At 36.5% G+C, this 24182-nt stretch overlaps 1 protein-coding gene and 1 long non-coding RNA gene across 2 annotated transcripts in view; one reads left to right on the forward strand and one right to left on the reverse strand.

The window, feature by feature from the left end:
- Positions 1–24182, forward strand: part of CNTNAP5 (contactin associated protein family member 5) — a 959167-nt gene that overhangs the window by 253112 nt on the left and 681873 nt on the right. Inside the window, exon 3 of the mRNA XM_036022576.1 lies at positions 21508–21701. Within this exon, the coding sequence (XP_035878469.1) occupies positions 21508–21701 (194 nt within the window). The remainder of the gene's footprint in view (positions 1–21507; positions 21702–24182) is intronic.
- Positions 1000–21473, reverse strand: LOC118500124. Its single transcript, XR_004902654.1, has 3 exons — positions 21438–21473; positions 1952–1954; positions 1000–1009 (listed from the first exon to the last, which is right to left on the reverse strand). It is a non-coding gene; the product is annotated as an uncharacterized LOC118500124 (long non-coding RNA).

Genomic DNA, 24182 nt, shown 5'->3' on the forward strand with positions numbered 1-24182 from the left:
TATGTCATTGGTATTTTAATAAGAATTGCATTGAAACTATAGATTGGTTTGGATAGTATGGACATTTTAATGATGTTAATTAATTAATTCAATACATGAACACAGTATAGTCTTCCACTTATTTGAATCTTTCTTAATTTCTTTTTTCAGTGTTCTGTAGATTTTGAATACAGGTCTTTTACGCCCTTTATAAATTTTATTCCTAGGTGCTTTATTTTTCTTGTTGTTATAGTAAACATTATTCTTTCCTAGTCTCTGTTTTTGATATTTCATTGTTGATATACAAAAATGTCTTTGATGCCTGACGATTGACTTTGTATCCCATTTTTTGCCAGACTTATTCATTAGATTGAGTAGTTTATTGATGGAGCTTAAAGGGTTTTCTACATACACTATGATGTCATTTGTAAATAATGCCTCCTTTACTTCCCCCCTTTCAATTTAGATGCTTTTATTTCTTTTTCTTGTCTGATCACTATGGCTATAGCTTCCAATACTATGTCAAATTAAAGTGGTAAAAGTGGACAGCCTTGTCTTGTTCTTGATCTTAGGGAAAGAGCTTTTAGTTTTTGCCCATTGAGTAAGATGTTGACTATAGGTTTCTTGTATATGACCTTTATTATGTTGAGGTATGTTCCCTCCTCTCCCACTTTGCTGAGTGTTTCTATAGTGAATTGGTGCTGTACTTTGTTGAATGCTTTTTCAGCACATATTTATATGAACATGTGATTTTGTTTTTCATTTGTTTATGTAGTATATTACTTTTACTGATTGCAAATATTATACCATCCTGGCATCCCTGGGATGAATCCCACTTGATCATGGTGCATGATCTTTTTAACATATTGCTGGATGTGGTTTGCTAATATTTTGTTGAGGATTTTATCTTCTATGTTCATCAGTGATATTGGTCTGTAGATATATTTTCTTGTGTCTTCACCTCATTTTAGAGTTAGAATAATATGGCCTCATAAAAAGAGTATGGGAGTCTTCCCTCTTCTTGAATTTTCTGGTATAGTTTGAGGAGCATAGGAGTTAGCTGTTCCTAGAAGTTTGGTAAAATTCACCTGTGAAGCCATCCAGTCCAAGACTTTATTGTGCCAGGTGTGTTTTGATTGCTACTTCAATTTCAATAGTGGTTATTGACCTATTCAGGTTTTCTGCTGAAAGACAGCCTATATGCAAGTCATATTTTCTTGTCATTCATCTACCATATTTCTTTTAATTGAAACATTTAATATATTTACTTTACACTCATACTTATCCATTGCCATTTTCCCCTTTGTTCCAGTGTTCTTCCCTTCCCTTCCCTTCCCTTCCCTTCCCTTCCCTTCCCTTCCCTTCCCTTCCCTTCCCTTCCCTTCCCTTCTCTTCTCTTCTCTCCCCTCCCCTTCCTCTCTCTCTCTCTCTCTCTCTCTCTCTCTCTCTCTTCTTAAAGCAGTCCCTTGACAGTGTGTCGCAATGCTGGCCTGTTAGAGGTTTATTCTTTTAGACTTCTTTCTTTTGTTTGGGTAACTTCTTATTTTGACTACCATTTTAAATGAGAGCCTTGCTGGGTAGGATAGTCTTGGTGCAGTCCTTTAATTTGTTACTTGGGATATTTTTTTGCATTCCCTTCTGGCTTGTAGTGTTAATGTTGAAAAATCTGCTAACACCCGTATCAGAGCTTCCATGTAGGTCACTAGCTATTTCTTCTTTGCTGCCCTTAAGATTCTCTCTTTGTCTTTAACTTTTTTCCATTTTAATTATGATGTATTTGGAGTGGGCTGCTTTGGGTTCATTTGTTTTGGTCCCTCTGTGCTTCCTGGACTTGTTTGACTTTTTCTGTCATCAAGTTAAGGAAGTTTCCTGTCACTACTTTTTCCAACAGCTTTTTATCCCTCCTCTTCTTTTTGTATCTGAATAATATGGATATTATTACCTTTCATGTTGCCCTGCAGATCCCTTAAACCCTCTTTGTTCTTTTTGAGTCTCTTTTCATTTTGTTGATATATCTGAGTTTGTTTCTACTGTTCAGTCCCGCTGGCTGATTTGATCCTTTGCTTCATTTAGCCTGCTTTTAATTCCTTCTGCTCTGTTCTTTATTTCAGATATTATATTATTCATTTACTCCTGGCTTTTATTGATAGCTTATATGTCCTTTTTCATGCTGGTATAGTTAGCAGTAAGTTCCTTGTAGCTTCCCTGGAGCTCTTTGTAGTTCTCACTGAGGTCCTTGAGCATCCTTCTAACCATTATTTTGAAGTCAATGTCTGACAGTTTGCTTGCCTCAATTTATTTAGCATTATTTCTTGTGATTCCTCCTTCCATTTCCATTGTTTTTTTTTTCTTTGTCTCCCCATTTTAGGTGGCTCTTCTTGTTTGTTTCTGTTTCTCAGACTGATCTGCTTTGACTCCCTGTCTTCATGATGTGAACTTCTGTGGTAGGACACTTGTGGCACTCAGTGGTGCTTTCTCCTGGATTTCCTGAGTTTGGTGCTCTTGGGATGCCATTTATGTAGGCTCTGTGGTCATAATTGTGTTTTGGTTGTTGTTGGGTCATCCTTTGGTGGGCCTTTCTGTCTGGCTGGCTGACTGAGAGTCACACCACCCACCACATCCTGTATGCTATTGTACAGGTGCTGTCAGAAGAAAACCAAACAGCCCTGGAAACAAACCCACACACACAAAAATAACCCCCACCCACAACCACACTATCAACAACCAATGGATGAATATTAATAAATATGTAAAGGATATGACTATTATAAGAAAGGAAAAACAAATATGAGATGGCTAACTGAAAGAAAATTGATTTTGAGAGGGTAGAGGGAGGAGAAATATAAGAGTATGAAATAGAAACGAGGTGAAGAAAGAGAGAAAATGAAATTTATATCATAAATTAAAAAAGGAGGGAAGAAGGCAGAATGGAGTAATAGAATGTGAGCATATAGTATTTGGTTTAAATAAAAATTTAATATATATATATATATATATATATAGTGAAAAAATAGGAACCAAATTACAGAAAAAGATCCACCACAGCAATATCAACAACAAACGAGCAAATATCAGTATAGGTGGGATGGGAATAAAAAAAAAAAAAAAAACTTAAGGGGTGTCTAGAGGTGAGAGAAGCAATTTTGAGAGGATAGAGGTAGAAGGAATACTATGACTGAGGAATAAAAACCAAGCTAAGACAGGAAAAAATTTAAAATAAAAAAAGAAAGGACAGGAGGAAAGCAATATGAAGTAGGATAGGTGAATGGTAAAATTTGAGATTTGGAACACAAAAGTAGTGAAGATCTAGAAGTAAAATTGAAGAAATGCAAAAACAACCATTGTATCCAGAACCCACTAGCAAAGACTGATGAAGGTGGAGAGGGATAACAGTATTTAAGAATGGGAAATATAATGTGAGATGCCTAATGACAAGAGAAATGATTTGGAGGGTAGAGGAATAGTAGGAATGCAGATTAGAAAGGAGTGATAGCAAGAGAGAAAATAAAATTGAAAACCAAAATCAGGAGAAGAGGGAAGAAGGTAAAATGGAATAAGGAAAGGGGGGGGGGCAAAATATGAGATTTGAAAAAAAACTCTAGTATAAATGCTAGTGACCTAATAGGCACAAACATAAAGGAAAAGAAATAAATGTTAATACAAGCTCTACAGAAGAGAAAATAATGCAAATCATAAAGCAGACTGCAGTGGAATTTGTCTTAGTAGAACACAACATTTACCACTGTCTTCTATTCTGGATCCACCCCTGGTAATGTGAGATGGTGTCCCAGTCTGGCCCTATGCAGCCTTTTCAAGACTGCAAGTGATCCACAGTCTGTGGCTGTCTCCTTCAGATTTGGCTGGACTCCACTATTCTTCCCCTCTAGGTTTCTATCAGCCCTGGGAACCATTTAATGACCTGAGAGGACTGTCAGTACCTTTTCTATCTGCCTGCAGTGGGGGTCTCTAGTGTGACCAGATGGGTGGGAACCCTGAGTTACTACTGGGGGAGTCCACTATTCGGTCTTCAGGGAAGATGGTGAGAGTCTTTCCCCATTCCTTTGCCACATGTCTTTGTTCCAAATTCTTTAGAATAATGCATGGTGGTTGTTGAATTTGTTGATTATTTCCTGTAAATAGCCAATTTGTGTAAAAGGGGCAGCTCTTCCTTGCTTAATACAGGCAGCAGCTCTCTCTGGATGCTGAGGTTGGGTGAGGCCCTGAACTCCTGTTGTTTCAACTGCCTCTATTCTCTATGCTCCACTGGGTTTAGTGGATCAGGGCCCGAGGATCAGTGTACCTTGTAATGTCTGGTTAAACGCCCTTTCAGAGCTTTTTCTTCTTTCCCCTGCAGAAATGTGCCCAGCAGAATACTCTTGCACCTGGCCTCACTGGTCTGCAGAGCCTGTAATCCTGCAGATGGGGGTTGTGCTTACCTGTCCGTAAGGGAAGCTGGCTGGCTGCAGCAAATCTCAGGCATTCAACTTTTGGCCTTCCAGACCCCAGACTGCTGCTCTCTCACAGGAGAAGCAGGCCTGCATTCCCTATTCTACATAGCCTCCTTCTCATCAGCTTTACTGGGTGGGACCCATAGACCCTTCTATGTGACTCTATCCCTCTGAGTTATCTGTTAGCAGAGCTGCTGAACCCATGTACATGTGCATGCGAGCCCTAGGTACATGCTGAGTATCAGGTCTTGCCTCTGCTCCCTTTTTAAAAGAGTTACTGCATGGTCCACATGTTGCAACACCGAGCCCTGAGGGGCCCATTCTCCTCATGCTCTCCCTCCCCAAAAATCACAGAGTCTCTCACGGTCAGACCTGGCTACTGTCTGTCAGAGCTTCTAATAGTTTTAGATAAAGTTTCTCTCTGCATCTTTCTCAGATGGCATTGAGAAGAGCCTCACAGCTATACACAAGGGTGGTGATGGGGTGGCTGGCCCCGCTCCATGCGGAGATTTTCAGCCTCTGGAAGTCCTGCTTCCACTGCACTGTTTCTGGAGCCAGCACCTCTGTGGCCCTTTTCTTTCCACCACTGGTGCTTGCAGCGGCTGTGCAGATCTACACCACCTGGGCTCTGCACTGCCAAAAGTGAGATTTACTGTTTTAAATGATTTCCATTCCATTTCTCCACTTTCCCTTTAAGAATCTTGGGAGAAGGTTTTGTTTTGTTTTATTCCTATATAACTAAAAAATAGGAACAGTGTCTTATCTTGCTGAGTCTTTTACACTGCTTTATTCATGGATGGAATTCAATAATTATATATTCATGAAAACATGAATAAATCATCCACAAAAAATCTCCTAGATCTAAGCAGCTGATGGTTATAGTTAGGTTATATTGATTTGCCAAATTAAAATAAAGCTTAACTTTTGCCACTTTATAAGAGAAGTCTAGAACAGTGTTATGCAATAGAAATCCTTCAAGGCTGGAAATTTTCCATAGCTGTGTTAAATAATAAGGTAGCCTCCAATTATACATGGTTATTGAAATACAACTAACACTACTGAGTGACTAAAATTTCAATATAATTTAAGTTAATTTTAAATTAAATAGGCACATGTAGCTAATGGCTATTGTACTAAACAGTATAATTCTAGTGTCCTTTCAAGTGTTATGTGTTTGACATTCTCACTTAAGTTTATAAAAATGCCTTGGTGCTTTTATGTACACAGGTCCAGCAAAAGTAAGGCTTTCTCGAGTGTGGTTGGTAAGGTAATAATATGAGTGTAATAATTTATAGTTTTAATTTGAATATTTCACCTAAAATGTCATATGGTGTGCTTGAATGTGATATTGTTATGTTACAGAATTACATGCTTGTTATTTTGTAATAAAATTTTTGGTAATAAAAATGAGCATTATTTGTGCTGGATCCTGTATATGAACAGTCCTTGGTCTACAACAGGCATAAATTTGAGATGTCATCCTTGGGACTGAAGTCTAAATTCATCTAAACCCAAATGCACTCCTAATAATCTCCCTTGTTTTTTGTGTAACTTCTTCCCTGTGCAATGTATATGCAAATATTTTGTTTGACCCATGAGAGTATTAAGGACTCCATTCTTCATAAGGGAAAATTCTTATCATAGGCCATCACAGCAAAACTGAGTAACGAGCACCAGAACCTTTCAGAGTAATAGTACAACTCTCTTTCTTTTTTAAAAGATTTTATTTATTTATTTTTAGACAGAGAGGAAGGGAGGGAGAAAGAGTGGGAAAGAAGCTTCAATGTGTGGTTGCCTCTCATGCACCCCCTACTGGAGACCTGGTCCGCAACCCAGGCATGTACCCTGGTTGGGAATCCAGCTGGTGACCATTTAGTTTGCAGGCCATAGTTCAATCCACTGAGCCACACCAGCCAGGGTACAACTATCTTCTATAAACATAGAGACACATAGGTTTGTATCTAAGTCTGCATACTATCACGAGGTTATTGGTGCCCATATCCCTCAGATTTTAGTTTAGTGTAAGGACAACTTCTTAGAAGCTGAGTCAAAATTGGACTCCCTGCTGAAAATACGTGTGGGGATGTGATCTCTGTGGACAGATCATGAGGGAAGAAATTGGGGGACACTACCAGTAAATGTGGTCTCAGCTAAAATCTACATCCATTCCAATTCCAAGAGAAAATTCTGAACCATATATTGCACCATAAATGCCAAGCAACTTGCTGAGTTAAGAACAGGGAGGGTGTTAGTTTCCTAGGCGAGAAGGCATCTATTTGGCCAAGGAAAAATCTCTGGAGTGGGGGACAGTCAGTTCTAATTGTCAGCTACCACCCACTCCTGGGGGATAAAGCCATCCTCTACAGAGAATCTGAGTAGAGCCATGAAGAAATCTTCAACAGAACTACTTCCAACCCCAATAGCTCTTTCTTCCTTTATCTGCCCAAGGGCTTTCTTTGTATGCTTTAAATACTGCCCTGTTCTCTTGCAGTCTTCAATCAATGCCTGATAGTGTTGATGTATAAAACCCCTAGTTTCCTCCTACTCTGGTGGTATAACCCTAAAGTGCATCTATGCTGGTAGGATTAAGTTCAGCCTTGGGAATGGCTAGCTACCTATTATACCACAGATTGGCCCTCTTTTATTCCTATCTTATCTCCATTGACTTCACATGACTTGTTGGGGGCAATTCAAATTTATGTCTCATAATTGACTTCTGGGAATCCAAACTGAATTACACAGAGGGCCACTCCCCCATTCTTGTTTTGACTCATCCTCAATTATGATATCTGGGTCTGATTCAAATTCAGACTTTTTCCTTATTTAGATTGATCTCCTCTTATGAGCTCCTTTGTTATTTCCTGCCAACTGGCCTCAAGGAGGGCTACTCCAGGTTTTCCTATGGGTTTATCTTATTTTGAAACCCACAGGGCATTTGGTCAAATTCTTACTTTCCAAACATGCAGATAGAAGTATAGAGCCCTGGCCAGGACCAGAATGCAATGTCCACATCTTACTGTGCCTGGTTAGTAGCAGAAAAGTAATGTCCAGTGTGCCAGCCAGCAACTTCCCAAACTCACAAGTTCTTGCTTGTTCACTGATCCTGTTACAGATGGATGGTAACAATGCTCTGAGCAGAAGTGCAAGAAGCCCTCCTGAGCACTATAAACAGGCCTGTGTATGTTACTGCTTTTACCCATACTGTATAGTGTTACATATTTATGGGGAGCCTTTCATTAACATTGCCAGGTAGTTTGTGCCTGAAAATTTTCAAGCTTTTCTTACAGAGGCACCAACTGTTTAATAATTAAAGATGCAGCTTGTAATTCAACCTAACAACCCAGTCACTTGTGACAATGTGATTATAACTTTTAGGGCATTGTGTAAATCTGGGGGAGGCACATGCCTAGGAAACTTGTTCTCTATAGTGTTTATTTTAGGGATTTTAAAAATGGCCAGGCTGTGTGCTTCACAGATTAGGTATGGAAATGCTATTTATTATTTGTGACTTTTAGCTTCTGTTGGTCTTGTGCTAAATGGACTGTTTTTGAATGAATGATAGTTGTAAAATGTCAGTTAGCAGAGACCTACATATATTTTGTGCCCATTTTCATGTTGTGATATCAATCAATTCTCATTTCCCTTTCTGAGTTAGAAGAGAAAATAAGTGTAGAAAAGAGATTTCTGCATTTTGACTAGTTATTTTCTTTCATACTTAAAGTCTACCCTTGCATGTAAAGTTGGGAATAAACCTTGTGGTATAAAGGGCTCAGCAGAGATACCTGGGTCTCTTGTCTTTAAACTTTTCTTAGATTGTTCCATATGAGAGATTTTCTGCTGGTGTAAGACACTGTTTTCAAAGAAAAAATTTAGCTAGGGACAAGAAATGAGAACAACTTGGTCAGAGAGCTGTTTCTCACCATATAACCTTCATAAATTAGTTGTTTCTTTGTGGCTGCTTCCCTCTCTAGTGAATGGAAACTAAAAATACTACTGCTGATTGCTATGAGAATCAAGTGAGATACTAAAAAAAATTGAAGTGGGAATTTTGATTCTAGTGAGAATTTCAAAGAGGAAGAAGAAGGAATAAAAAGGAAGTGTTCTGTCTTTGCTATTCAGAGGCTACATAGATGACTGGTTAAGATCTTGGGCTCTTGGGTCCTAGATTTCTGTGTTTGAATTCTCTCCTCTATCACTTCCTAGTTGTGTAATCTTAGAAAAGTGACACAGTTATTCTTGCCTCAGATTCCCCACCTGTGGAATAGGGGTAATAATATGCCTGTCATGCAGAGCTACTGTGATTATGAATGAGATGATGCTGGCCACATGCTTAGGGTAGTTCCAAACTGTGAACAAAGACTGTCAGCTAATAATGTGTATAAATGAACACCCCACAGGTGTGTAGAAGGGGGATGGTGAGAAGGAGCCAAAGGCTAACTGGGAATGGAAAGAAAAGTCAAGCAAAAGGAAAGATGGGCATTTCTGAATTCAAAAATTTTCAGATTTCCTTGGCAATTGTAATTCTGACATTAAGTATCCATCCATGTTGGTTTGGGAGGGTTGGGAATCAAACTGAAGTGAGTATCCATCTTTTTCTTTCTTTTAAATCAGCTTTATTAAAATATAAAGCATGCACCATACAACTCACTGTTTAAAGTATACAATGCAATGGCTTTTAGTGTATTCACAAAATTGTACTTTCATCATCACAATCCATTTTAGAATATTTTCATTACCTCAAAAAGAAAGCACTTACCCATTATTCCCCAAAATTCCATTTCTCCCACCTCTGAGCAATTACTAATCTGCCTTCTGTAGAGTGTTCATCTTTAAATCCAGAGCAATTTCATATTGTTACTTTTTTGTTCTTAATAATTGAAAACTGCATGTAGTATTTAATTAATTTGGATGATTAAATATGTAAATAATGAATCACTTATTAGTCAAATGTTAGATCTGACACTTCATAACCTATTTCATCCTGTTTCCTAAATCACTTAGCATGTCAGATTACAGTCCCACACCCAGAAAAGCTAGATTCACAGCCTCTCCTTTCTCCTCCTTCACATTTTGTTCTGTATACTTCTCCTTTGGTTCCCTTAGTACTTTTTGCTAAGGACCAGTCCTGTGCTTCTACTCCCCAGAATCACAGCACATTTAAGTTGAACTGAAACTGACTCTTAAAATAAACTTAGAGGGGAGAAAATTGTGGCAAAGTAGGTGAAAGCTGAGCTCACTTGCTCTCACCCTTAACTCAAATTCTTGGTTGATCTTCTTCTGACAAATTACCTGAACAATCAATGGAACCTTAGCTGATGTGAAGTTTGGAAGCCAAGGAGTAGAGAAGACACTTTACAATGGGTGATAAGGAGATGTTAGAGGTTGAAGGGGAAATACTCCATGCATAGCACCTGCAGCCTCAGAGATACTAGTCAGAAATCACAGCTTTGTTAGCTCCCTCCCCTCCCAGGGCAGGGAACATCAGAACTGGGTCAGAAGTGACTTGGGAGAATATAGAAAGTTGGGGAGATACAGGCTACACTCATGGCAAGAAGCACATCCATAGCTGCAGCACCAAATGCCAACCAGAAGAGTGCCACAGAGAGAGAAACTCTATCTTCCAAAAGGATCAAAGGCTGCACTGGGGTCAGGCAGAGGCAGGTGGCAGACAACAGTGACTGTGAAAGACTTTTGGCTTTTTGGAGATGTGGTGTCAGTGGAGAACCAGACAAAGACTTGGTACTGCAGTGGGTGGGCCATGGTGAGACTTTTTAAAAGGGGAGCTAAAGTATGTTTAACATAGGGACCGTGAACATAGCTGCCCTGCCAGCAAAGGGATAAGAAGATTGTACACATTGTACACTTCCCTTATCTTACTTCATTTTCCTACATTATGCCCTTTCTTATTTTTGTTTTAATTTCCCCCTTCTATACCTTTTTACTATTCTTTCTTCTTATTATATCTTCTCCTTCTGTCTTCTCAAAATCATTTTTCTTTCCTTTAGTCAGCTCACATTCTTTTTTACTTTCTTACAATATTCTTATTTTCTTGCAACCTTTATTAGTTGTTGCTTGTTTGGCATGGGTATTGTAGTTATTGCTGCATTCTTTCAATTGTGTTCCTATTTGTTTACAATTATTATTTTTTTTTAATTTCAAATCCCATAGGTTACTGTCCCTCTGTCTTACAACTCTTTGCTTTCCTCCTGGCCTTGCTTATTTGAGGTTGGAATTTTATACATTCCTTTTCTTAGCCTGGATTCCATTCCTTACTCTTCTTATTTCTCCTCCCTCTACCTTATCAAAATCATTTTTCTTTACTGTAGTCATCTCATATTCTCTTTTCTCTTTCATGTAATAGTCTTATTTTCTTTCTACCTTTATAAATCTTTGCACATCTATCATTGTTACTGAACCTGTTGTGGTTTTTCTTCAATTTTCTTCCTATCAGTTAAATTTATTCCTATTTTTTTTATTTTCATTTAAAACCTATTATTACACTCTTTTCTTTTCTTACTCTATTTTGCCATTGCCCTTCCCTTTTTCATTTATGTTTTAAATTCTATTTCTTCCTTTCTTCACCTTGTTTCTATTCCTTAATCTTCTTATTTCTCCTCCCTCTTCCTTCTCAAAACCATATTTTTCTCCTTTAGTCATTCCATATTCTTTATTTCTATCTTATAATACTTTTAATCTCTTTCAACCATTATTAGTCTTTTCTCAGTTACTCTTGATATTGTAGATATGATAGGGTGGTATTTTTGCTGGTGTAGGTTTGGTTTTCTGGTTAGTTTTGCTCTTTCCTGCCAGCAACTGTATAATAGCATACACAATATGGTGGGGTTGGTGACTATCAGTCAGTCACCCTGAAGGGAGAACCCACCAATGAATGAGCCATCAACAAAGCTACAACTAGAGGGCCTACATAAACTGAATAAAGGACATCCCTAGATCCAAATCAGGTGACCACAGAGACTGCACCACTGAGTCCCACAAAACTCCTACCACAGAAGTTCACCTATAAAGACAGGCAGTCAAATAAGAGCAGTATGAGATGTAGAAGCAAACAGAGTCACCAAAAATGAGGAAACAAGGAAACAACCCCCAATTGAAAGGAAAGGAGGAATCCCCAGAAAAAGATTTAAATGCATTTGAGGCAAGCAATCTATCAGACATAGAGTTCAAAATAATGGTTATAAGGATGCTCAGGGAGCTCATCTGTAAGTGGAACCTAATCAACAACACAAACAAGCAAGTAAAATATAACCATTGACATTGAAATTAAGAACAAACTGATGGTAGCCAGAAGGGAGTTGGGAGGGGACAATAGGTAGAAAAGGGGCAAGAGTTGTCAAGAAACATATATAAAGGACACATGGACAAATCCAAAGGGGGATAGGATCGGGGGTGGGAGGTAGAGATGGCTGGAGTAGCGGGAAGTGGGGTAGGAAAATAAAGACAACTGTACTTGAACAATAAAAAAACAGGAAAATAATAAATATTGGTTAACTGTTAAAATAAAAAAAGAACTCAGTGAGAACTGCAAGGAACTTTATGGGACCTACTAAGAACTTAGTGGGAACTGTAAGCACAAAAAAAATACATATAAACTATTAATAAGAACCAAAAAGAAATGAAGAACACAATAACAGGAATAAAAGTTACACTAGAAATAATTAAATGCAGACTGGATGAAACAAAGGACCAAATCAGCAAGCTGGAAGACAAGTAGGAGAAAACACACAGTTATAGCAACAGAACAACAACAACAACAAAAAAGACAAAAAAAACAAAGAATAGATTAAGGGAGCTTCAGGACAACATGAAATGTAAAAACATTCACTCCACAGTAATATCAGAAGGAGAAGAAAAGGAGTAAAGGATAAAAATAATAATGACAGAAAATTTCCCTAACTTGGTGAGGGAAAATGTCATGCACATTCAGGAAGCAAGGAGGGTCACAATCAAGATCAACCAAAAAAGTCTCACTCCAAACTATATAATAATTAAAATGGCAAAATTTAAAGACAAAGAGAGAATCTTAAAAGCAGCATGGGATAAACAGATAGTAACATACAAGGATCTCTGATAAGGTTATCAGCTGATTTCTCAACAGAAACACTACAGCCAGAAGGATTTGGTAGTAGGTATTCCAAATAATGAAAATCAAGGACCTACACCCAAGAACACTGTATGAAACAAGGTTGTCATTTAAAATGGAAGGTGAAATAAAGAGTTTCCCAAACAAAAGAAGTCTAAAATGGTACATGTCCACTAAGACAAAACTGCAAGTGATGCTAAAGTGACAACTTTAAAAAGAAGAAACAGAGGTGGGACATGTACAAAGGGAAATATTGCAGTGAACAAGCATGTATCAATAGTAATCTTAAATGTAAATGGATTTAATGCTACAATCAAATTCCATAGGGTAGCTGAGTGGTTAAGAAAACATGACCTGTATATATGCTGCCTACCAGAGACCCACCTCAGAACAAAAGATCTACACAGGCTGAAAGTGAAGGGTTGGAGAAAAAAAAAAAAAAACATTCCAAGCAAATGGACATGTAAAAAGGATGAGGTAGCAATAGTTATATCAGCCAAAATCAATTTCAAAACTAAGGCCATAACAGGAGACAAATAAAATCACTACATAATACTTAACATAGTGGTCCAACAAGAGGATCTAACCTTTGTAAACATACATGCACCCTCCGCAGGAGCACCTAAATACACAAGGAAAATCTTGGAGGACTTTGAGAAGGAGATCAACAGCAATAGAGTTATCATAGCATATTTTAACACTACAATGTCAGCAATGGATAGATCCCCCAAACAAAGAATCAGTGAAAATATTGTGGCATTGAACAACACTTAAGAACAAATGGACTTGATTGATGTTTACAGAACATTCCACTCCAAAGAAGAAAAGTATACATACTTTTCAGACACACATGGATCATTGTTAATGATAAACCATGCAAAATAAGCCTTAAATTCAAGAAAATTGATATCATATTAGGCATCTTCTCAGATCACAATGGATTGAAACTGGAAACCAACCTCAAGCAAAAAGCTGGAAAACATTCAAATACATGGAGACTGAATAACTTGTTATTAAATATTGAATGGGCTAACAATGAGATCAAGAAAGAAATAAAAAAGTATCTGGAAACAAGTGAAAATGAACACAAAACAACCTAAATCCTATGGGACACAGTGAAAACCGTCTTTGAAACAGTAGTTCATTTCAACACAGGACTACCTAAAGAAGACAGAAAAATCTCAAATAAATAATCTAGCCTTACATCTAAAAGAACTAGAAGAACAACACCAAAAGAAGCCCAGAGCAAGTAGAAGAGAGGAAATATCAAGATTAGAGAAGATTTACAAGATATAGAAACTATAATAATAATCTAAAAACCAATGAATCCAGGATATTATTCTTTGAAAAGATAAACAAAATTGACAAATCTTTACCAAGATTCAGCAAGAAAAAGAGAGAAAACCCAAATAAATAAAATCAGAAATGAAGGAGGAGAATGAACCATTTACACCCCAGAAATACAATGGATTGTAGGAAATTACTATGTACATCTACATGGTAAGAAACTGGACAACCTAGGTAAAATGGACAAATTTCTGGAAGCATACAGTATCCCAAAACTGAATCAAGAGGAAGCAGAAAACCTGAAAAAGACTAATAACAACCAGCAAAACTGAAACAGTAATCAAAAAACTCCTGGCACTGGATGCTTCACAGGTAAATTTTACCAAACACTCATAGAAGAACTAACTACCCTTCTCAAACTATTCCAAAAAATATCAAGAACAAGGGATACTCCAAAAGTTTTTGTACAAGTTCAGTATTATCCTAATTCCAAAACCAGGTAAAAACACACAAAAAATCACAGGCTAATATCTCTAATGAATATAGATGCTAAAATCCTCAACAAAATATTGGAAATATTTAGAAATCTGGATCAATACATTAAACAGATCATGTACCATGTTCAAATGGGATATATACCAGAGATGCAATGCTAGTATAACATTCACAAATCAATAAGCATTGCACATCACACAAACATAATGAAAGACAAAAATCACATGATCATATCAATAGATGCTGAAAAAGCATTTGACAAAAAACAGTTCCCATTATGATAAAAAAAAATTCAGCAAAGGGGAAATAGAGAGAGCATACCTCAAGATAATAAGGGCCACATATGAGAAACCTACCACCAACATCATGCCCAATGGGCAAAGACTAAAATAATTTTCCTTAAAATCAACACACTACAAAGGGTGCCTAGTTTTACCACTTTTTTTCAGCATAGTACTGGAAGTTCTAGCCAGAGCAATCAGACAAGAAAAAGAAATAAAAGGCATCCAAATTGAAAAATAGGAAATAAAACTGTCATTATTCACAGAAGACATGATAGTGTGCATAAAACCCTATAGTCTCCACAAAAAAACAAAAATCAAAAAACAAACAAACAAAAAAAGCTACTCTACCTAAAAAAGTGAATTTGGCAAACTGGTGCAATACAAAGTCGATATTCAGAAACTGATAGCATTCTTGTACACTAACAATGAAGTATCAGAATGAGAAACTAAGGGAAAAATCCCATTTTCTATAGCAATAAGGAAAATAAAATACCCAGGAATAAATTTAACCAAGGATATAAAATATCTGTACTTGAAAAACTATACAACACTAAAGAAAAGAGTTGTGGAAGATACAAGTAAAAGGAAGCATATACTCTGTTAATGGATTAGAATAATTAACATCATTAAAATGTGCATACTACCTAAAACTATCTATATATTCAATGCAATTCTTATTAAAATGTAAATGGCATATTTCACAGATTTATAACAAATATTCAAAAAAATGAATATTTTTTCAATATTTGTCCTCAGCAATCCTGAGAACAAAGAACAAAGTTGGAAAGATCGCAATACCTGATATTAAACTTTATTACAAGGCCACTGTAATCAAGACAGTGTGGTAATCACATAAGTACTACACATAGATCAATGGAACAAAATAGAGATCTCAGAAACCCATGTCTTTGTAGTCAATTAATATTTGACAAGGGAATACAGCCATACAATAAAGATGTTAGCCTCTATAATAAAAGGTGTTAAGAGAACTGTACCAGTACATGCAAAAAATGATACTAGACCACCAACATGCACCATACATCAGAATAAATCAAAATGGATAAATGATTTAAATATAAATTGTGATACCATAAAAATCCTAGCAGAAAACATAGCCAATATTATTTCAGACATATCACATAGCAATATTTTTGCTGATATAATTCTTAAGGCAAAGGAAATAAAGAAAAAAAAACAAACAAATGGGACTACATCAAATTAAAAAGTTTCTGCATGGCTAAAGAAAAGAGAACTAATTCTATTGGAGAACATATTTGCCAATAATACATTGGATGAGGGTGTAATATTTGAAGTATGTAAAAAACTCATATGACTCAACACCAAAAAGACAAACAACCCAATTAAAAAATGGGCAAAGGACATGAATGGACCCTTTTCAAAAAAGGACATAGCAATGGCCCATCAGCACATCAACATCAGGAGCCATTAGAGATACAAATTAAAACGACAATGAGATGTCATATCACGCTTGTCAGAATGGCTACCATCAATAAATAAACAACAAGTACTGGAGAGGATGTGGAGAAAAGAGAACTCTAGTGCACTGTTGGTGGGAAGACAGATTGGTACAGCAGCTAAGGAAAACATTATGGAATTTCCTCAGAAATCTAAAGATGGAGTTGCCGTATGACCCAGTGATTCCACAGCTGGGAATATATCCTAAGAATCTAGAAACACCAATTCAAAAGAACATATGTTCATAGCAGTTCTATTTACAATAGCTAAGTGTTGGAAACATCCCAAGGGCATATCCGTAATGACTGGATTAAAAATCTTTAAATGTATACAATGGGATACTACTACCTACCAGAAAGAAAAAAAAAATCCTATATTTTGTGATAGCATGGATGGAACTGAAGATTATTTTGTTAAGTGAAATAAGACAGTCAGTGAAAGACAAATATCATATTACCTCACTTACAACTGGAATCTAATGAACAAAATAAACTAATGAAAAAATAGAACCAGAAACATGGAAACATGGAACAGACCCATAGCAGTAGGAAGGGAGGAGGGAGAGTGGGAATGGTGGAAGAAAGGGGAAGCTACTAATCAAAGAACATGTATGAATGATTCAAGGACATGGGCAATTGTAAGGGAACTGACTTTGTGTGAGAGGGGTGGGCTGGGTGGATGGGAGCAAAAGGGAAAAAAATGAAATTGGGGCAATTGTAATAGAATAAACAATAAAAATACTGATTCCCAGGTTAGATTCCTGAGAATCAGGATAAAGCCTCCAAATCATTCCATATCTTGTGTTTGAGAACTATAGGAGAACTCTAGATGCTGCAAAATTCTCAGGTGTGGTTATTTTTCTTTAAAATTAAAACAGTCCTTTACATTTCCATTCAATTCTTTTACATTTAAACCACAGGAGTTATGGGAATGTTCACATAGCCAAGATTACAGTCAGCACTATTTTAGTTAACACCTTTAACTTGTCAAACACCAGTATCTGTGTATCTGTTACACCCCCAATATAAAGGATAATTGTAAACAGAAAGCTAGCATGGATATGGTGTGTCTTTAGAGCAGCTGCAAACAGTATCTTCAGGCTATTCTCATCATTTTTGAACATGCATTTATTGTTCTGTAGAAGGAACAAAATGTTTGTTATAGCACCCATGGCAACCCTGAGTGTCTGGCCTATTAGCTGTGATTCGGGGAGCATCTTCAACAGGGAAAGAGTCCTTGGTGGCTGCCACCTAGACAGAGAGTGTGCATCCATTTAAGATCTTAGGCCGAAAGTCCTGGGCATAGATAATTCTTGATGAGTGCTAACAGTAACAATTCCATTTATTTAATTTTAGGGGGATTAATAAACTAAGGTTTTTACTGTGGGCAAAATTGAGATGTAATTTCTAATGATGAATTTGAAGAAACCTTTATTTTAGCATTAACTCTCCTTTTTTGTTTGTTTATTTTTAGTCAGACTTTTGTTATTTTATTCTTTCCAGGTGGTGAGGTAAATTCCTTGTCATTTTTTTTGTTTAATCCTCAACATTACTCTTAGCATGCATGCATGCATATGATATGAATAATTAGAATAAATGAAGGAAAAATTCTGAAGCATTACTAAGAAGACTAGTTGTAGATTGTTGGAAGTAAAGGAGAAATAAAGTTTGAGAATTTTAATTTCAAAAATAGTAATGGCCTTACAGAAAGTCATAAGCCTTATGTCATACCACCAGCTGTCAAATTGTTATATATACTCTTTATGCAGTAATGTATATAAATGTGACTAATGAGATAGTTTATAAGCTAAAGACATTCTGATAATACAAAATATGTTACATGAAAAAAAACATAAAAGTCACTTAGAAGGAACACTTTCACTCATTGAATTCACCAAACAGATTTTTTTCTGACACTTAAAAATAGTATTGCTATTATGTAGCTTATACAACTTTGCTTTTCTTTCTTCACTAAAAAAAGAAGCCTCTTGAGATGGAAAGATGACGTGGAAATAGAGTAGGTTCAGGGTAATTTTAGATTTTGTGCAAATGTAAAGTCTTCTTCTTAGACCTCCATGTCAGTTTTGAGAAATTGTGGGTATGGATTGGAAATTGTGCACATGGAGCTGAAGAGAAAGCTGAGTGATAAAAATGTACTTGTGGATATGACTCCTCAAATGCCTCCTCCTATTGCCTTTCCTACTTATTCATTTGCTAGGTTTTTACAATAGAAATCTTTGTTTGTTTGTTTGTTTGTTTGTTTAAGTAGTCTCAAATAGCTATAGTTGAATCCTAAGTGCCAGGTATTCTAAACTTCTGGACCTCAGGTTCCTCAAGTATATTATGAGAATTATGCTGTTTACTTCACAAAGTATTATGATCTATGTATTAAGATAGGCTAACCCTGCAGTATCAATAGGTTCCAGTGTGCAATGGTTTAAACACAACAGTTTGGACTTTGTTCTCATTCATATTATAGTTTAAACAGGTGTTCAAGCAGGGAGATGCTCCTATCCATAGTGATGCAAGATTCCAGGATCATTCCATTCTGTGGTTATGCCATCAGCTAGGACCCTGTTGTCAACTGCATCTATAAGAAGTGGAAGGGAAAGCAGACAGAAAAGAGACCTGATGGCCTGCATGTGGCACAACTTTTTCTTCTTTTTTAAGAATTAATTTTATTGAAGTGGCATTGATTCATTTGATCATATATGTTTCAGGTGTACATTCCCATGACACATGACCTGCGTATTGCATTGTGTGCCTACCACCCAAAATCAAGTCATCTTTCATCACTATATACTTGTCTCCCTTTACCTTTTACTGCCCCTACCCCTTCCCTCCAGTAACCACCATGCTGTTGTCTGTTTGTGTATATGAGATTAAGTTTTATACCTCACATATAAGTAAAATAATATGGGTCTTAGTTTTTATCACCAATTTATTTCATTTAGCATAATATTTTCAAGATCCATTTATGTCATACTCCCAAATGGCAGTGTTTCATCTTTTCTTATGGCTGGGTAGTATTCCATTAATATTCCATTGTATATATGTACCACAACTTCTTTACTCACTCTTCTTTTTTTTTAATTCTGTTATTGTTGTCCAAGTACAGTTGTCTCCATTTTACCCCCACCACTCCCCCACCCCAGCCATTCCCAATTGCTACCCTTGATCCTACCCCAAGGATCTTTGGTTTTGTCCATGTGTTCTTTATAGATGTTCTTGAAAACCCTTCCCCCTTCACTCTTCTATTGTTTGTTTTATGAAGACACTTTGGTTGTCTTCAAACAAAACAAAAGGTCACAAATCTATAAGAAAGATCATCAGCAAACTTACAGCATAAACAGGGATAATTTTTAACAACAAAACATAAAAGGGGAGGGGAAAGTTCTCAATTTGTAAAGGAGGATAGAGATTAGATTCATTGAAAAGACAAAAGACTACCGCATATATGAAACTTTCTTTTTCATAAACCTAATGATAACCACACCCAAAAATTTCAAAACTGAGGCATATAACAGAAAAAGAGGAAACAGAAGAAAGAAGTAAAAAATACCACTAAACAAAAACAACAGACAGAAACACAAAATTAAAGAGCCAGTGGAGCCACAGATGTACCAGAAAACAAAAGATAAAATGGCTATAGAAATTTCTCATACATCAATAACTACAGTAAATATAAGTGAGCTGGATTCACAAATAAGGAGCCACAGAGTGGCACATCTTTTTCCAACTCACATTTTTTCAGAGAGAACCTGTCTATGTAACCATATCTCTAATTGTTGGAGTACTTAAACATGAAATTAAGTCATACACACTGCAGTCCTACTACTACAGAAGAGGAAATAATAGATATTGGTTAATTTCAGTGATATATGCCACTGCACTCATGTCCTATAAAATACTCAATACCTACAACAAGTATTGAGCACATTCTTTCTATTTCTTTCCCTGGATTTGAATCTTTTCAGGGAAGTGAAAAACATTTTATCAAAGCAAAATGATCAATAGTACTAACTATTTATTGAGAGAAAACCAATGTTTAATTGTAGGATAACTTTTATGGTCAGAATAGGGTCTGCCTCATGCTCTCCATCTCTTCTGTCCACATTTCCACTCCCATAAGATGAGAGGCTCTCTCTGCAGTAGGGAGCTGGGACACAAGAGTTCTCAGTTATCAAGGAGAAGTCCAATTGACTCCTCCAAAGACAGCACAAAAGTAGACTGTGGCATCACTAAAATGGTTTTAAATTGCATAGCTTGAAATAAAATGGAATTTAATTGCTGATCCCCTCTAAATAGTCAATTAATTCCTGGACCTGATGCCCTGTTTCAGGGCCTTTGGGGCCTGTTTTCATCCCATCCCTACTCATGGCACCAGAAATTTTGTGGCAGCTCCAGCTGAAGGTCCAGAAATTTTGTGAACTCTGTGATCAATACAAATTAATGTTAAATTGTTTATTCCTATGTGAGAAAAAGAAAGAAGAGTAGACCATGAGTCATCCGACTAAGTAAGAGCTAATGTTGATCTCCTGCAAAGTTCCAGTGTGTCAAATATCGAAATTCTAAGCCCAAAGGCTTTCGTTACATATTGGAATGTCCCTGTGCATCAAGTACATTGAATCACACGCAGATCCAGAAACGTGGCATTTTTTCACTTCTCTCTGAGATTTGCATATGCTGTTACTTTGACCCTGGTTGATCTCTCTCATGTTTTCTTGATTCTACCTTGTCTGTCTGGAAAATAGACATACTTGTTTCAGGTTTTAGCACCATCATCATTGTATTTAGGTATTCTTAATCACCTACTGAATCATTCTGTCTTCTGTGCTCCTATTGTACCTTTTGTATACCTCTTGTAACACTTCCTTACATATCACTTTACACATTTTTTGTATGTCTCTTTCTTCAGCACCCGGCATGCTTTTGGTACTCAATAAACATCTGTTGAATGAATGATGAATTAATACTAACCTCTCAAATGCATAGTCAGTGATCTTTCATCTCTGTATCTACAGCAAAATACTGATTTCCAAATAGAACATGTTTGGAGTGAGATGAGCAGAGAAAAGAGAAAAAGGGAGGAAAGAAAAGAAGAAAAGAAAGAAGGAGATATTAATGAGGCAGAGAATAGAAGACATGTTAAAAATTAAGGTTGTAAAATAATTCACTAGGAATCCAGAGGATGGAAACTGTAATGACTAAGGAAAGAGAAAGAATCATAAAGGAAACAGCATTTGAGATGAATGTTAAACCATGAAAGCAAATTAAATGGAGAGGTTGGCAGCTGGACTAAGAAATTACCAGGTATTTAAGAGCAGAGCCAGAGTATATTTGGGGTAATGACATCTTAGTTGAACACTGTTCATTTCTTTTTGGGAATTAAAGTCATGACTGTGTAAGATGTTGCTACAACTCTGATCCTCCCTCAGGAGCTGGTGGTTGGTCCCCAGAGGACTCCAATGCTCAGCAGTGGCTCCAGATGGACCTGGGAAGCAAAGTGGAGATCACAGCAGTGGCTACACAGGGACGATATGGAAGCTCTGACTGGGTGACGAGTTATAGTCTCATGTTCAGTGACACAGGGCACAACTGGAGACAGTACCAGCAAGAAGACAACATCTGGGTAGGACTTCTTTTCTCTTTATATAAATAATACTGAGATGTGATAATGGTGACTAGTGAACTTCTGCTGTTTTCCTGTACCCAGATTGCGGGTAGCTTAATAGCTGATGAGTACTCATTCAGACATACTTAGGCCATATATAAATCCTATCTCCATCCAGCATGGCTCTAGTTCCTGGGGAAATTAGGAGGCCTGTTGCTAAAGTTCAGTGTTTTCCTGCTTTTCTGGTAACTTGGCTAATTTGCTGACAGGAACTCAGTTCTTTCATCTACAAAAACAGAAGTACACTAGGAAAGTCTGGTTATTAATGAGAATGTATTAATTTACTAAGTATTAATTTATTTATATAGTTATTGGTTTATTATATGCTAGGTACTTTACAGACCTTGTAATGACCCAATTAACTCAGTTATGTGGCTTGACTAAAGTTGCACAATTTGCAAATCTTGGCATGGTAATTTGCAATCTGGTCTAACATTAATGCCAGTGAGCCTAACAGACTTTATCCAAGATTTGAAAACAATGAAAATGGTTAAAAATATAAAACAAAAATAAAATTTAGAATTAGCTTGTATTTATGAAGAATCTTCAGGTTGGAAGTAAGGAAGAGTTTGCTACAATTTAAATAAAAAAACCTTCCTTCCCCACCCCAACCCAAACTCTGGGTAATTCCCCAACCATAAGGTGAGCAAAGAGAGGTGGGTGCAGAGCAAGGGGCACTGGAGAAGGGATGGATACTCATGCAATGAACAAAATGCCTGTTAGTTTATATAACTTTTAATTTAGCAAAAAATTCACTAAAATGTGAATTGTTTTCTAAATATACATAAAATGTGAATAACTGGCAATTGATAGCATAATATTTCTTTTTAATAATCTCCCTAGTTCCTTCCCTTTGTTTGGCACATGTATTTTTTAACTGGGAAAATATATTCTTTATTCATTGTTATTTCTTGTTTGCCTACCCTTCACTATCTTTAATTGAAATAATAATATATTATTATTTCAATGGTATAAGGATTAAGATTAGTTATGACAGACTGAATTTGAGCATATTATCTGCCACTAGTAATATTAGATTGTAATACTCATAGATGGCATGTGTTTCTTCATTTTTAAAAATGAACTTTTGAAGACTATTCTACTTTTTTCTTAATTTTGAAGCCCCCATATATTTTTACAGGCTTTAGTTTTTAGTTTGAAATAAGAATTAAGCACACTTTCCATTTTGAGGGACAATTTTAAGGATTTATGTTGAATTTAGAGGGACAAAGAGATGTGGGACTATTTATTTTCTTTGGTGTTGTCAATCAGAATTGGCTGTTTTTCATATTGAATTGTGTTTTTGAGATATTTTATCTAATTTCTTAAAACCACAAGTTTCATATTCTTTAGAACCAAATGATCTGCTCTCTGTCAGTCTGTGCTCTGTATCAGGATGCAGTTTAAGCACAAACAATTCCTCTGGGCTTGTGAACTGTTACCATTAGGTTCATTCCAGTCCTTTGTCTGTATTGGTTTACCTGTGTTTCCAAATAACTGCAAGCCTCTTAAAGAGAGGGACCTGTCTTGGAGGCCCTTTCAGTCTCTGTGCTTATTGTTGCTGGACACATAGCAAGAACTAATCATTAGATGGTTGTTTAAAGAACTGCAGAATTACTAGGAGTTCTAGAGTTGGAGGGGAGGAGACTATTTTCATCTCTTACCTTACCCTCATAACAGCCCAGCCTACAGCCTTCACCTTTCTGGGGATGCAGAAGACGCTGGGTGGGCCAAAAAGAAAAGGCAGGAAACCATGTGTGTAGCAAGGTGGTAATTCCAGACATGGCTTTTCCAGAGACACTTAAAATGTTGCAGAACACTTAGGAGAGGTAGTAGCTTCAGGGTCAATCTGTTAGGTGCAACCAGTGGGAGGAGAAGCGACTTGTGGAGGGATCATCACAAATTCTAATTGAAAGAATCAAATACAATAACATTGGGCACAAACACCATGATATGTTATACTCAGTAACCAGACTCAAATTTGAAAAAATGTACATCCAAATATATAAATATTGAGAAAACTAACAGCTACTGAACACCAATTACACATCACATGTGTGTATAAGCAAAGATATATAATATTATATATGTATATGTAAGCAAACATATATGTGATACTATATATACATATATGTGAATGTGTGCGTGTATAATACTTATAAAGTCTGAAGATTCTATATTAACATCTCCATAAATGAGAGCCTGGAGACTCACAGTGACCCATGCAAGAACCAGAAACTGGTAGAGCCAGAATACAAAATGTGGACATAGTCCTAAGTGTACCTGATTGTAAAATTGTACTTTTACTTCTCCTTCACTACACATGATTTAAAAAAAAATTCAGTTAATTTACTTTTTCTATAAGTGTAAACTTTGTTTGAGCCTCTCTGTAAGAATATTAAACCCCAGCATTTAATTCACATGTTGCTAAAATTAAAA

Source organism: Phyllostomus discolor, chromosome 4 (assembly GCF_004126475.2).
Source record: "Phyllostomus discolor isolate MPI-MPIP mPhyDis1 chromosome 4, mPhyDis1.pri.v3, whole genome shotgun sequence".
Classification (NCBI taxonomy): Eukaryota; Metazoa; Chordata; class Mammalia; order Chiroptera; family Phyllostomidae; genus Phyllostomus; species Phyllostomus discolor.